Source organism: Diuraphis noxia, unplaced genomic scaffold (genome assembly GCF_037042655.1).
Source record: "Diuraphis noxia isolate RWA-SAM2 unplaced genomic scaffold, SU_Dnox_SAM2 contig0001, whole genome shotgun sequence".
In the NCBI taxonomy this organism is placed as follows: Eukaryota; Metazoa; Arthropoda; class Insecta; order Hemiptera; family Aphididae; genus Diuraphis; species Diuraphis noxia.
This window is the reverse complement of record NW_028301711.1, coordinates 14,976,109-14,992,945: the sequence shown is the minus strand read 5'-3', so window position 1 is coordinate 14,992,945 and position 16,837 is coordinate 14,976,109. Positions and strand designations below refer to the sequence as shown.

The following is a 16,837-nucleotide window of genomic DNA, read 5'->3' as shown; positions in this document are numbered from 1 at the left end:
TTAATGATTGTTAAGTTGTATTAAGTAAAAAAATCAAAACACTAGCGTTACATTGCGTTTTTGTATAATTTAATATTTTATTATTGTGTCTTAATTATCTTATAAATTAACTTGCAGATGTTTTATAAATTTAAATAAAATGATAATACATTTTTTCTGTTTGGTTATTAGTTTGAGTTTAGTTTAACTATTTTTTTTTAAACATTATTCCATTTTTATACTGTATTTTATGTTGGTAACTACTATAATTCTTTTAGGTAAGATGATACCTAATTTGCATTAATTATACTAAACACCCAGCAATTATTAATTGCTAAATACTTAATTTTATATTTTAAATATTATATTGTATGTGTTTTTACTTTTAACTACATTTTTTTTTAAAACTACTGTTATTTTTACATGTAAACTTTAATTTAAGTTCCAAATAAGATTTTAAGATGTCTCAATTACTTCTGATGAAATTATAATGGCAATTAGTATTACATAAAACCAATATTTCATAATACAAGTTTATACCTTGTACACTAATGCTGTTTTAATTTTGTAGTTTTGTGTTTTAATGTAAAATAAAAATACATATTTTTCAAAGAAATATTTTTTCACAAGTGTTTATATAATCAAACCCTTAACCAATTAAGTGAACCAGAATAACCTAATTTTTGTCTTTTTTCTATTTCTACTGAATACACTCTTTCTGGTAGAGTAAATGTGTAAATAAATGTATAGTTGAATAAGTTTTGAAGGTTAATTATAGCCGTTATAGGTTTATAATGTATAGATATTAGTAGGTATCACACTTCCATACATTTTTATCTATACACTGCACCAGTTACCCTACATTACCACACATAATATAAATAACTATTATTTTGTCACTTAAAGATAAGAAAAAGTGCATATGTTTTTAACATTATTGTTATCATTATTTGTTCACGTAATAAAATAATGTCTACTGTAGCTCTAATTATTTTCACAATTTGACGTCTTTACCTGAATTTTTGTTGTTGTATATTAATGGTTAAATTTTGTGGCTTATTTACTTTAAGCGCTTATGCTTATTGTATACATTTTCAACCGTTTGTTTAGGTATGAATACTTAATACTTATACGTAAGTCCATAGACCAGCGTAATCCAAATTCTACCACCAAGCTTTTTTTTTTTATAGACCTTAAAAGATATATATTTATTAAGTGTAACGAGCTTATAAAAAAAAACTTAGGATGTGAGACATGGCACAGCAGCTGTACTGATCTATATATATTCCATGATATAATAACTTGTGTAGGTATCTATTATATTGTTATAATATGTTTAAAAAAATACAATTAAAACTAACTACAAAAGATTTGACTATCCTGCAATTCTTAAGTTTAACATGAGTTCTTATGTGTTGGAGGTAAATTTGCAACATCAGTTGATAAACACTAGTGTACAATAGAGTTTTACCCAATTACCAGCTTTTTTTGTTTTTGTTCTTAGTTGTACAATGTACATTAAATCGAATAAAAAATAACAATTACTTTAAGATGAAAAATGTATTGAACGACTTATGGACATTGTTTAACACTTAACAGGATGTTTTGAGAAAACTAGTAAAAGTTTGAATGCTTTTACTACACCGCACCTCTTGATGGAATAAATTATAATATTGAATAAGTGAATGTCAGCTAGATTATTACTTATTGTAGATGTATACTTATGACGTAACACCTATTTTCTCTGACTTCACGGTTGTAGTTTTCTCGGTTCAAGGCACCAAGTCAAACAACACAGCAGCAGTTATATGCATTATAATTTGCATTCAAAGCAACCATGTTGTAGTGTAGACCCACCAAAGTTAGATATCTTTTTTATGGCTATAGGCACCAATAAGAATTTTTGCCCCAACGATAGGTTGGGGCAAAAAGTTTCAATATTCCCTTCAAAATACCTACTCTAAATATTAAATACATAGACAATAGTAGTGGACATCAGTGGCGTATTTACGGGGGGGGGATATGGGGGATAGATCCCCCCCCTTGACCTTTTTTTTTTTCCTAGGTAGCTAAGTTGTCTCATTTTCTCTAATATTCTTAATATGATATAATTATAAGTGAAATTACTTTCAAGCATGTATGTTTAATAAATGTTCTAGTCGTGGTAATTGTAGTAATTGTACCGCTCTGATAGTAAAAAAAAAGAGAGTCATTTCAAAACAAACTTTGAGAGATAATCCAAATCTTCTGGATTGTTCCATTGAACATTATTATTGTGTTACAGTATTTTTACCGTATGTCGATTACTATTTAATGCAATTGACTGAGCGATTTATTAATCATAAAGCTATATTTGAAGGTAAATATATTATATGTATTATATTTAATATTTATACACTTTTTTTTAGAATTCGCAACTTTATACCTATTACATATAATTTATTTTATAGGTTTTAATTGCATTTTCCAATCAGAATCACTTATGGTAGAAATGGAAGATATTGTTGCTTTTCAAAAGCTTGTTGAGTTTTATTCATCAACAATTGACCAACACTCTAGCATTGCTGAATTAAAGATGTGGAGAGTTAAGTTGGTGAATGAAAAAATTGTATTCACCTCTGGGTTACATGCGTTGGATGTTTGTGATAAAGAGTTTTATCCAAATATTCATGAACTCTTGAAAATTTTTTGTACATTGCCTGTATCGACTGCTACACCTGAACGATGTTTTTCAAGTTTGAAGAGGATTAAGTCTTACCTAAGAAATAGTATGACAGAAGTAAATATTTTATCAATTTTCTTATTTAATACTGAAATATAATTATAAATTAGTAATTATTATATACTTTGTTTATAAGAACCGACTTAATGGGTTGGCTTAATTGGCATGTCACCGGTCGATACAAATCATGCCTGATGAGGTTATCGATGAACTGAGCATCCAAAAAAACAGAAAATTGGATTTTGTATTGTAACTATATATTATATATATATATATATTTTATTATTATTATTATTTTTTTTTTTTTTTTTTTATCGTATTAAACACGGGATTGGTGCTAGTATGAACTTATAATAAATGCTATTAGGTACTTATATATTATTTGTGTTAATTTTTATTTTGCCTTGATCCACACTAACCTCAATAGGTAACAAGTTAGGGGATTTTAAAAATGTATATTATGTACGGATTTATGGGTGTTAGGATGTATTATTATATATTTCATCCCCCCCCCCTAGCAAAATTCCTAAATACGCCACTGGTGGACATCTATTTGAATTTTCAGACAATTTTTTTGCTTTTAGTGATTTTGCCTTCTTTGAATTTTAATTTATGTTGCTTTATGTGTTTAATACTATTTGTTAATTCCAGTGTATAATAATGAGAAAAATACTTGAGGTAAATAACTAAAACCAAGACAATACTTCCATTTCTTACTCTGCTCATTAACTAAAATATAATAAATAAAAATAAGCTAATCTTATACAGTTATTTTAGTAAGCATCTTAAAGTATGATACATTCTGTTACAGATCTTTAACTGTTAATTTTGAATCATATTATTACTGACGGTAATTTCACATTTCAGTAGCATTCAATGTTAAGTTATAAATTAATAAACAATATATTTAATTCAAAAATATTAGAGGAGAAATGGAGAAAAAATTTAAGTTAACTTGTTTAAAAAGAATATTATTCATTTTTATTTTAAACCCCTGGTTACACAAATAATAATTGCGTACCTAACTTACATTTATTTTTAAATAATAAATTAATAACTAGATACCTATTCAGCTGAAAATTTATTCTCTAGTATTCCTCATCTTACCAATTAAAAAATAATAATAAATTATTTTTCTAAGAATGCATCCTATAATATTCCTATTTGATTATATTACTTAATAACTTACCACATATTGTATTTTATTCAATAATTTAATCAAACTTAAATAATATGTACTTCAGTGGCGGTCCTTGACCAATTCCAGAGGGGGGGGGGGGAGAAAATATTTTTCACATTAAATACAATAAGTACTCAAAAATGGAAGTCTTAAAATAATTTATTTTATGTAATAATTTTATATTTTATATTTAACCAAGGGATTCACCCATCCCCCGTAGGACTACCACTGATGTACGGTACATCAATATCAACGACGCGGTAAAAATAGATTTGATACTATTGTACAATTAATTGACCCTTAATCCGAGCCTGTGACGACACGGTAGTCATATGTTCATATTTTGTTTTAAATAAAGTTAGTCCACATTATTTTAACTACCTATAACCTATATAAAAAACCATTAATGTTTTAAATAAAATTATTTTTTATCGAAATCAAATTATTATATTAGTATTAAATATTGTCCTGAAATAGTATATCTAAGAATTATATTTGTATTTATATTTTATATTTACACTCCAACAGATGATTCTAATGAAATAAAAACAAAATACTCTTTTTATTTCCACAACATTTTTTTTTAGCTTAACGATGTTTATTTTTGTGATACTTTGAATACGATGCATTTAAATTAAAAAAATTGAAACATTCATTTTTTAGAGTTGGTATTGAAGTATACGCTTATAATGGCAGACAAATATTATAAACACAAAAGTGGAGCTGAAAAACGTAAAATTCGGTCTGAGAAAGAATTACAATTATTGAGTAGAGATCCAAAACAAACAAAACTTAATTTTTTTGCAAGACCAACACATTTAAAAACCGATAGTACAATCGATCCACAGCTAAAATTAAGACAGCCTCTATCATCATCATCATCATATCATGATAATGACTTAGCAATTGAATTAAATAACCCATCAAAACAACATAATGATTTAGAGTCAACAATTAACCAAAAAAATAAATCTTATTCTGAAAATGATTTATCTACTTTTAAAAATTATTCCAATGAAACAAATTATAATGAGAAATTAAAAGAAGATTCTGAGATAAATATTTTACATCCATTTCTACTACCTAACCAAAATAATTCTTCTATTTATGAAAAGATGGCATTTTTAAAACTTCATCCAATTCAACCTTCTGATATTAAATCACTAAGTTTTGATCCTCGTAAAGTTTATTTTCGACTATTACCGACAGGAGAAAGTCTACAGAGAAAATGGTTATCATATTGCGTTGAGAATAAAAGTGTTTATTGTAGTATATGCATGGCATTTTCTATTGACAAGAACACATCTTTTTGTACTGGTTCAGTAGTTAATATTAAAGACTTGTACGAAAGACTCAACAAACATGAAAAGTCATTGAGTCATTCTGATGCAACTTCATATTATTTAATAAATAAATCTGGAGCGAATGTAGAAAATCTTATCAATACTGAAAGAGAATTAGTTGTGAAAAATAACCGAGAAATAGTTCATCGTGTAATTAACATAATACTTTTACTCTCAAAACAAAATGTAGGTTTTAGAGGTAAACGCTATGAATCTGCTTATGATTTGAATAATTTACAAAACAACCATGGGAATTTTTTAGAAGTTGTTAACTTTTTATCTACATATGATCCAGTAATGCGAGTTCATGTAGATAAAGTTTCTAAAAAAAGTGCAGAAATGAAAAAAATAAGAGAAGCGAACACATCTCAGAAACATGGCCGTGGTTTACTAATTAACTAACCTAATCTTGCACACAAACAAATTGTGAAAGAGCATTTTCCAAGTTGAAAATTATTAAAAACAGATTACGTTCAACAATGGAACAAGATTTATTAAATGCGCAACTTCTTCTAAGTATAGAAAACGATTATTTGCCTGATACAGAAAGTATAATTGATAAAATTTCAGAAAGTTCTACAACATTTTCAAAATTATTACATTTTTAAAAATTATACATTTTATATACACAAATATAATATAAGATGTTTATTAATTGTTTTCAAAAGATAAAAATGTAACTATTATAAAAAAAATTAAATTTATTTTACACTATTAAGATTAAGTTTATACAGTCCTATTGTTTAAAAACTGAAATTCTTCTTATTTAAGAAAATAAGTATGTACTATAATGAATACATTAAAAAAAATTGCTGAGAATAAAGTAGAAAGTGCATTATATGTTTTTTATTTTATAGAATGTTGATAGGGCCCTAAAAATGTTTTTGCACCCCGGGCTTTTTTATTCCAGTCCGCCACTGGATGTACCTACCTAAATGGATTAATTACATCTGAATTGAATACTCGACAAATACATTTGTATAATTTCTCAAGTTTTACTAGTTGGTAGTCGCAAACATTTAAATAAATAATACAATATGTTATTATATTAAAAGATTTTTAATAATATACATATACAGACTATACAGTGATACTTTCATAAAACGATGTTGCATGACGGAGAGCAAAAATAATTTGTTACATAGAGGAACTTATTAAGTAGAATTACATATTTGTAACAAATGGAAGTGTCACTGTACAATTATTGTTTAACTTATGGATCCCTAATATCTACATGATAATATTATATGGCTTGTTGTACAATAAAGTAATAAAGGGCTATACAGAAAAATTAAAAGCATCTAAAATGCGAGTATTGAAGTTTTATTGCAACGGAATTCAAATTTGGTTTATTGAAAGTTTAAAGTTATCTATAAAAAATAATTAATAGTAAAAGTTTACAATAAGAGAACAATAATATGCACAACATATTCCTTGAATTTCATGAACTGGCATAAGCAAGGAGGGATCTTTATTGAAGCGACAATGTGAGTTCTTCATGTAGTTAGTGATAGAACGTGGGACTAAGAAGTGAACTGTTGTCCTAGAATTTCATTGAAGTACTTGAAAACAAAGCAGAGATAAGGACAGACGAATCCAATTTATTATTCAAGAGACCTTTAAAGCAATTTATACCTGCTAAACGCTTAGTAAATCAAGTAAATAAATAAAACTTAGTAAATAAAAAAACTGATTTTAAATTGCATAAATCTGACTCAAGAGAATAATCATGCGGTTTACATGGGATCTGCAACAAATTACGGTGCTGCTAGGATGTGCAGTCTACATATATGATTAAATACTGTAGACCGCAATATCTGAGTAGCAATAGAAAAAAAAAATAATAAATGATTAAATTGGTCTAAATGTAATTTGGTATACAATACACTTATGTATTTTCCACCTATATTTATTATTAGGGACTAAAACATAAAATCATTGATTATACAACAGTGGGATATATGCCGGGTTGCACAAAACATTTAATGAATCAAAAGAGAGCTAATGGTCCCATAAAAACGATTTTGTAACCCAAAATTGGTTCATTAAATTTTTAGAGAAATTTATTATTTGCATGGAGTGTAGATACTCTCTTCTTTTTAATGAATTTTGACTTATATTTTAACAAATGTAGCTCATCAAAGTTCCAAAGAATCTTAATTTGATACCTACTGATGAGTGATTACATAATTTAACTAATTCCCAACTGAACACTAAAATATATATTTTTTTTTATAGAATTTTGACTTATTATTAACTTGTTCATGCTTATTAATATTATGTTAATTGAATATTAAATATTATTAATTATTAATTACTCCTAACATAATTCTAGTTATTCACACATATTACGAGAACCTACAAATATAAAATAAAATAATTTTTAACAATTGATATTTTAAATTTTATAATATAATAATTTTGTTTTGATGTGAATCCTAAGGTTATCACTTATCAAATGTGTAGAAAAAATTAGCGCCCATAATACCAAAAACACCATTTATGTAAGAAGATGATTTCAATAAACACAATAGTGTCTAAATTATTTTCTATACAATGTTTATGTTATATAGTACAGTGCAAACATTTTCAGTACCATAAATAACATACAATGAAAGAAATGAACAATGAACATATTATACATATATAAATACATTTATAACCTTAATTACAAAATAGTCAAATTATTCAATAAATAGCTCTTATTAGATAAATAATTAAAAAAAATTGTGATAAGTGAGATGAACACAAGGAGGGGATAATGTAAATAAGATTTACTAATAGTAAAAATAACTAAAACAAAAGTAAAAATAAAACTAATGAATTAAAAAGGAAATATAATACTTTTATTTTACATTGTGTTCAACTATTGTGGAATGCAATCAATGTTTACAGTTTACCTTATATCTCGGGGATTCACTTCCATTGGTGCAACATGATTCAGATGTACCATACCGTACTGGTAATCTAAAAGAAATAAATATTAAATACTTAATAAATTAATAAAAATAATACTAACCTGCTCCAGTCCCAGCAACATAAATTGGATAACCATAACCATAACTGTAGTGAGGATTATATACTGTGTATGGAATATAATAACAATATCCTAAAATAATGAAAATTACATTTTATTTAACAAAATATATTAAAAATATATAAAACTTTAAACAATATATGGCTATTGTACATGATTTTAATTTACAGTAGAAAGTGGCTTTAATAACTTTCAATAAACTGCAAATAAATTTTTTATAATTGTTGGATCTTAAACGCATGTAGTAAACAATAAGCTTATTAAATACTTATGTATGTAATATATAGTATATAACACTACATAAGCTATATTATTTTAAAAAATGATATAATATAAATTTTTATTTATAATTTATTTTTAAGTATATTACTTAGTGCCTGCTCTAACCCCGTGGTTAATTACAAAACATTGTGTTAGTTGCGCAAGTCATTGTATTGTATAACATTAGAAAAATATATAAGATTATTAGATCAGTTGTGACTCATTAAATTGTGTTGTTATAACTGATTCTTACACTATACTGTATACTATACAGTGTATACTGTAAAAGAAAAATATATTTACCTCCATAATAGTAATCAGGAGCGAAAGACGTGTATCCAGACTGAGGCAGAAAACCTATTACAAATATTAAATTTTATGTAACAATAAATTATTATTATATTCAATACTTAATAGTATTAAGTAGAGGTCGTGACTACATGCGTAATGAAATACACGGGTACCTATGTTTTTACCTATGACGGAGAAAACACTGTGTATCTAAATATTTTAAATTATGTTTTTAATAGAAAAAAGTTGTATTGCATTATTATTAAACAACAAAATAATAATAAAACATATATGTATGTATATAATATATTAATTAATTAATTCAAAGATATAGTATAAAATAAATACAATTAATAATAATAATAAATTTATCAACAAGCAGTAATACAGAAAATTTAAATAAATATAAAATAACAAAGCAATCACTCACAATCTAAGAAGTTATAATAATTGTTCATTATATCCTCAAAAATATTAATTTCTATCATTTTTATAATGCGTGATTTTACTTTAAGATAACTCAAAAGTTAAAAATGATTTTGAATATATACGTTTTATCTATGTTGTGCATTGGCCAGAGAGAAAACAAACAGTGCGCTGACATCATCTTAAGCATAACTAATATTTAATCAAAACATCTCTAACATTATATTATTATAAATATTTATATTTTAAGTACATCTGAATTCTAAATTACAATCGGGTATTAAATAAACAGATACACACAGGCTTTAATACAGGGTGATTGATTTATCAAACAACACTCATTATTTAAAAAAGTATTGACTTTTTTCAAAATATTTTTTTACATAGTTTCAAGTTATTAAAAAATTATATTTTTAAATATTTTTTATCCTTATCATTTTTTTTAAGTTTTTTACTTTTTTTGAATGACAATATAAAGTTTTAATTTCATATTCTAAAGCAGAATATTTTTTTAAGTATTTTGATTCATAAAAGTCGAATTTAGGACGAGTAGTTTATGAGTTATAAGTATTTAAAGTTTAGATTGGCAGAGTGGAGTGATACAGGGTTACCCCGCAAAATGTTTGTCCACTACTCCGCTTATCTAAACTAATTTTTATGAATCAAAATACTTAGAAAAATATTCTGCTTTGGAATATGAAATTAAAACTATGTTGTCATTCAAAAAAGTAAATAACTTAAAAAATGATAAGGATTAAAAATATTTAAAAATATAAATTTTTAATAAAAACGTTGGTTTTTAAATAACTTGAAACTATGCAAAAAAATATTTTGAAAAGTCAATACTTTTTTAAATAATGAGTGTTGTTTGATAAATCAATCACCCTGTATATTTTTTGCCCGCATACCCGGCTCCGTGTACTTATGTATTCTAATAACTGTTCACAACCACAACCAGAAGCGGTTTGAGTATACTGTTTTTGGTGCACTGCACCACCAATGTTGGTGGGTGGGGTGGGTGGTCTTGGTTGAGCATGTGCTGACCGAAATGTTTAATTTTAATATTCCAATAAATGAATAAATTACCTAATCAATGACATTTTATAAATGATAATCGTGGCTGAAGCTGTTGAAAGCGTAGAGTTAAGAATATAAGGGCCTTATAAACTATAAACTTATAAAAAATATTTTTTTGTAATTTCTATGATGAAGGGGTGGGGGGGGGTGTATATGTATTGTCTAGCACCTCTAAGTATAATACATAATACATTCAAACCGCCTCTGACCACAACCTCTAGTATTAAGTAATAAATAATGATATATAAATACCTCTTTGATCCATAACATTATCTTGCACATCTCTCATAGGTCCTGTGGCATCAGGAATCATTCTATAATGCTTTACTTTTGCTATTGGTAGTTTTACATCAACCTAATAAATATTTATAAGGATTAAAATAGTCTGAATAATTATATAGGTTAATTTATTACTTGTTTTCCTTTAATTACATGTCTTTGCAGTTTTAATATTTCAGTCACTGCCTGCATACTATCAAATGTAAGAAAGCAAAAACCTTTTCGTCTGTTTTTAATTTTATCATATGGCATCTCAACTTTTACTAGAGTTGCATAACGTTTGAAATAATTTTTGATGTCATTCTCAGTTAAATCAGGAGACAATCCTCCAACAAATAATTTTGCATGCCGAGGAAGAGCTCTTTGAGGGTCAATTTTTTTATCATTGATCACATGATTAGTATACGCCAATGCCTTTTTTAAAATAAAAAAAATTACTTAGATAAAAATAATGTTCAACATTTTAATTACACACATCATGAATACCTAATTTTTAGTGGAACAATGAGATAATTATTTACCTTGACCATAACTATTTTACCAGAAGATAAAACTAGAATATCGCTTATATACCTAATCAATAATCATTAAATTATATTGAATATTTGGGGTTTTACCATTAAAAATAATAGAAAATATTGAAATTCATATAGTTTTATAAAATTGTATGAATTTATAATTTGTCTTTTATTGATTAATAGTTAAATAACTAATATTGGAGAATTGTATTGATCATTCGTTCAGTCATACAGTTTGATAATAAACAATTGTTAGCATATGAATGTATTTCAAGTTTTTGTAAGTATATTATGTTTAAGAAAGTTGAATTAACTAAATGAGAGGAAAAATAAATGAATAACATGAAAACATAATCGTAAGTAAATTGGCAAAAACTACATAGGCAACTTCTATAATTATTGATAAAAAATTATCATGAAAATGTAACAAGATTATAATTATTTCCATTTTTTGCAATAAATAATCCTTTTCTTATTATTAATTTTTGTGGATAGGATTTTATTTGAATGTTTAACTAACTTTTTACATGATGAATCTGTTTTTTGAAACTTCGTCACATTCCATTTTCACTATACGTCTACATAAATATGCAATATTATAAGTGAGTGAATTTTAAAAATATTTTGGTCACGCATAAGAAAGTAACAAATTTAATACTAGCGCAACTTAATGAATACTTCAAACATCAACAATATTTTTTTATCACATGCTGAACATAAAATAACCTACACAACCCCTTAATAAATCATACCATCTATTATAACTTACAACCCAAAAATATTACAAATATCAATCCCAAAATATTTATTAAAATTTAAAAATTAAATTAATTAAGCCAAACGGTATACTAACATTGTCTAGGCCTTCTATTGTCTTGAACACAACAAATGCATACCCTCTGCTATGACCAGTGGCAGCATCTACCTTGAAATAAATATATTTGATTCCACCAAACTTACTAAAGTGCTCTCTTAGATCATCTATAATACACAAAACCGTTTTGATTATGATTTTTGGTAATTACCAAAATGCAGGTGTTTGCTTACTTTCAGTAGTTTCTTCATTGAGCCCTCCAATGAATATTTTTCTGTAAAACAATAACAGTATTAATTTTTGAATCATTCAGCAAGTGAAATAATAAACGCGAAACGAAACTGTAGTGATCACGTCGCCTACAGGTATCAGTAGTCAAGGATGATGTTTGGAAGGTGACTCTTGAGTTAATTACACAACATAGAATTCTTCTTAATTAGATTAATTGTTTATTTATTGTGATAAAACATATATTTGTTTATAACATGAAAGCTGAATGTAAGTTAAGTATTCTGAATGATAGAATAAATTCGGTTTGATTCGAATATTTTCTAAGTTCAAAATATTGTTTATAAGAAATTTTCTAAGTCCAATGAATTAAATTAAACAACAGACTGGCGTGAAGGTGCTCTGGCTAGTCTGGTCAAGTCGCGTCTGAATACAGGCCGTTTCGGGGTCCCTTATATAGTGCTACCCTCTACTCCCCATAGTCTACTCGTTCTTGTCGCTGTTCTCACGGATGTGGTATAATTATCTAGACTGACGGAAATGTTACTCGCCCACATACAAGCCAAATGTGCATCCCGTGCAGCTGCAGACCTTAGCGATTGATATTATAATTAACATTAAGAGTATATATTATAATATTACATTTAAACATTTGGTTCTTTGAACTTTTGTAATGATGCATAAAACTACGCCTTGTGCACCCTTATTGAGGACATTTTTATAGTCGTCTGTTCCCATGATTTAGTATGTCCCTAATTTTAATGATTTCCAGAAATGCTGTCTCACCTACATTTACAAGGATCGTCGCACCCTTCCCTAGATTGATGCGGCTGGTACCTAGTTGACCGTGAACTATGTAATGCGGGACGCTAGTCCATAGCAAAACATAGTCAAAGCAACGAAGACACTAATGGTTCAAGTGATGTAACAAAACCGACACGGGGTACCACACTAAGTCCAGACTCAGAAGCACACATAGAATTCTAACCTGATGTTGGTATACACCAAACATTTATAAAGAACGAGGCAAGCCCAAAAATCATATTTTAACAAACTGCTCAGGTAAAAATATGGAGGTAGCAATTCTCAGACTGACTGGATAATCGTATAGAAAGAACAGCGCACTAGACATTGCTGACACATACACACACACGCGCGAGCCAAACGTTTTATTTTAATTCGAGGGGCCGATTCGAACAATTATTATTGATTACGTCTTACCTAACATCGTCAAATTGTTTGGAATTTATTGCAGTGAAATTTTCGTCGGTGCTGTTCAAGTACTGCTGCGCATCGTTATTAATATGTTGCGAGCTGTTTTGTTGTTGGTTTTCTGCCATTCCTGACGCATTCGATACGTTCACTAGCAAGAAAAAAACATTAATACTTACAAACCTATATATTTACTAGACGTCGTTTCGCCACTATAACATAACAAATTAACAAATAACAATATAAAATTATTATTTAAGTTAAAAAAAACTAGGATACGTCTAAAAATAGGAACAATAACTGGATCGATGAAATAAAGCATGAGCGAGAGCGACTCAGGAGACGATAAGAGATATTGTGGAGATAACGTAGCGTAGTCAAAAGAAATAGGAGCTAAAATGTCCGCAGCAGCAGCGCCACACCTCGGCGAACCACGATATCGGATACTCAGCGTCAGCAATGCGTCGCAGCCCGGCACCTGTCGGCCGTCGCTGGTAAACCTATTTCTTTACCGAGTATTGGATGGAAATCCATTGCTGTGCCGAGGAAACTAAAACTATTACCTTAGACATATCTGGGACTAAATATGGTAATATTTAATTGTATATTTATTAGGCATATTAATATAATATTATAAAATAATGATAGTACATAATAAAGGAATATCGATAGTTACAACTGGTAATATTATATTGTTTTAAAAGTTGAGATCTGAGCTTCTTCGTGTTTTGTATCGTGATGTTAGGTAGGTATACAAATAGTTTGATCCATCGAATCATTCTTTTGATAATACTTGTACTATATTATGTATCAAATAGTAACACCGTAAAATTTTTACCTAACGAATAGCGTTGCTCTGAAGTTTAAGTGTTTCATGTTTTTCGTCATATGGTAACTAAATGTTTGACATAATATTATATTACTATGATAATTAAAGAAATTATGCAATAAATAAAATCTAATTAACCGAAATAGTGAATCTCAATTGTGAATACTCTATAAAAATTAAAACCAGAATACCTACTGAACTGTATTTTAAATCAATTAAAATATTATTGTTATGATTTATTTCAAAAACAGTATTTTAAGCTTAGGTCAAAAATACATTACATTATTTATTTTATAAGAAATAAATATTTATTTTCTTAAAAAATTGTGGCAAATGGCAATGATTGATTGTTTTAGAAACAGATAAATAAAAAAAATATGAAAACTAAAACAAAATGAAGTGCAATTTAAAATATTAAAATACCATAAAAATTATTTTGAAACATATCATAAGTTAGTAAATATTAATACAACTAATGCAATAAATATATATTTTTGTAAAAATAGGCTATGGAGGCTATGTTTAATCGACAAACTTTTTACCAAAGGATTTCTTAAAAATTTGAGTATAGCAACAAATGCTCAAGCAACTCTAAATATATTGTACCAACTATAAAATTGACATTTTGTAATACTCAAATATCTTGAAGTTATGACTACTTAGTAGATCCTTATCCACAATCTGTTTCTTAAATATCTATGCACTATACCTAGTGTAGGTACTATTGTTATCTTGTCATATAATATTTTACAAATTTTAGATTCAGAGTGGAGCATAATTTTAAACTTCCATAACTTATAACATCACACTTTTTATTGCAAGTTATTTTGTTAAATAGGTATTTATATAATGTTCACTTTGTTTTTTTTAGCCAAGGATTGTAGGAAATTCAAAACAAGTTTTTAATAAGTACTTTTTAATTTAACAACAATGTATATAATATAATTGCCGAGCTGTGATAGTTGATACTAAAAGCTAATAAGTGATTTCTATTCCTCTACAAACACCTACTGACTACTGTACATCAGAGTGGTATCCACTTTTATACATCAGTGGGCATCAGTATTTTAATATAACAACTAAAAACATTGTATACACGAATGAATAATAATTTGTCATTTGAATATAATAAACAGATTCATTAGTTTTCTTGAATATCATTATGTCGATTTCTTTGTACCTGTTTAAAGTTAAAAAATCATTAAATTTTAAATTTTAATAGTTAAAGCTTTAAAATATATAATAATAAGATTATTTGAATATGTTGATCTTAATGAATCTTAAAAAAATAATTCATATGAACTTGCAACATTGCACCATATTACAAACACGTATCCAGGATCAATTTAGGGGGGGGGGGTTGAACCCTTAACCTCCCCTGTATATGGGACTGCCATATTACCTCAATATATATAATTATTTCATTCATTTATGTTTGTAATAAATTATTATTGGTAAAAATTATTTCAACCCACAGTGAAGTAGGTATACCAACATCGATATAAGTAATAGGTCTTTAATAGGTAGATACTGAAGAAACGTAATGTATTCTATAATTTAGTACTTTCAACTTTCATAATAAAGATATAAACATGTTAGTAATAAATTTATATATTATTTAATTAATGTAGTGTAATATATCAGAAACTGTACACATAATATGAATTTTATACCTTAGCAATACAATATCGTACATATTATAGTGAATGGTATTTGTAATTATTTTTTTTAGTTATTAAATTTGATAATTAATAGAAATATACTAGGATGTAATTTCAATGTTTTGAATGTAATTTTATCGTTTTTTCTCAAATCTTTTTATTGAGTAGCTTTAGTATATTATAATTCTAAATTCTAATCACTATTAACAAGATAAATTCTGGGTCTAAAGTTATTCGTTTTATAGTTGATCGGATTTAAAAGATTACTGAAAACAAGATTTTAGGATTTTCCTTCTAAATATATAAAACCCATTGTACCTTGTATCATGATACATAATAATTTTAAAGTATCAATTATTATATATATGATCATTTTATGCTAGAATCATGTATTTTATTTTGCCAAAAGATACAAGATATTGGATAATACCAAGATATTTGATTTAAATTTGTTGGCCACTTAAATATTAAAGTAAATGTAACAATGTTATAACTTGTAAGATAATTTGAAAATTAAAACTTTCAATCAAAGTGCTCGTATGAACTATGGTGGTCACCTATCTACAATTAAGAACTAAACTAAACTTTCCGTTCTCATAAAATATCAATACGCGACCTAAATATGAGTAGGTAAAAGTCTTTCCACATAAAATTGAAATGAAAAGTTGAGTCATAAATGAAGAGTTGAGTTTATGATTTGAATTATGTAATTTATAAATACTAGTGTATTTAGTTATATTATTATAATGTGTATTAACTGATTGTGTTATTTATTAATATCTATGACTACAGTTGCGTAGCCAGGGGGGGGGCTAAGAGGACTATAGACCCCCCCCCCATTGACTGTGTTTATTTTAGCTATTGTAGGCTATAGCCAAGAAGGATGCAGTTAAAAGATTGGAGCCTGTAGGCATAATAAATAAATAAAAATGTTTATACATGTATATAATTTAAAAAAAAAAAAAACATAAATAAAAGAA

At 26.9% G+C, this 16,837-nt stretch overlaps 1 protein-coding gene and 1 pseudogene across 1 annotated transcript; one reads left to right on the top strand and one right to left on the bottom strand.

Annotated features, from left to right (window-relative positions):
- Positions 1-1,379: 1,379 nt before the first annotated feature.
- LOC149059905 (52 kDa repressor of the inhibitor of the protein kinase-like) lies at positions 1,380-2,954 on the top strand (annotated as a pseudogene).
- A 5,094-nt stretch (positions 2,955-8,048) lies between these two features.
- Positions 8,049-13,735, bottom strand: LOC107172193 (RNA-binding protein squid-like). The gene is made up of 8 exons (XM_089216042.1): positions 13,377-13,735; positions 12,161-12,201; positions 11,967-12,094; positions 10,731-11,009; positions 10,569-10,671; positions 8,826-8,879; positions 8,244-8,333; positions 8,049-8,191 (listed from the first exon to the last, which is right to left on the bottom strand). The coding sequence occupies exons 1-8, from the start codon at positions 13,493-13,495 to the stop codon at positions 8,121-8,123; spliced, it is 885 nt and encodes a 294-aa protein (XP_089072168.1). The 5' UTR covers positions 13,496-13,735; the 3' UTR covers positions 8,049-8,120.
- Positions 13,736-16,837: the final 3,102 nt, after the last annotated feature.

Coding starts and splice junctions, on each gene's coding strand:
- LOC107172193 (XM_089216042.1), bottom strand. CDS start 13,495: ATGGCAGAAAACCAACAACAAAACAGCTCGCAACATATTAATAACGAT. Junction 10,672..10,730: donor ATGTAATTAAAGGAAAACAA/GTAATAAATTAA, acceptor AATATTTATTAG/GTTGATGTAAAACTACCAAT. Junction 8,334..8,825: donor TCCTGATTACTATTATGGAG/GTAAATATATTT, acceptor TCATTATTTTAG/GATATTGTTATTATATTCCA.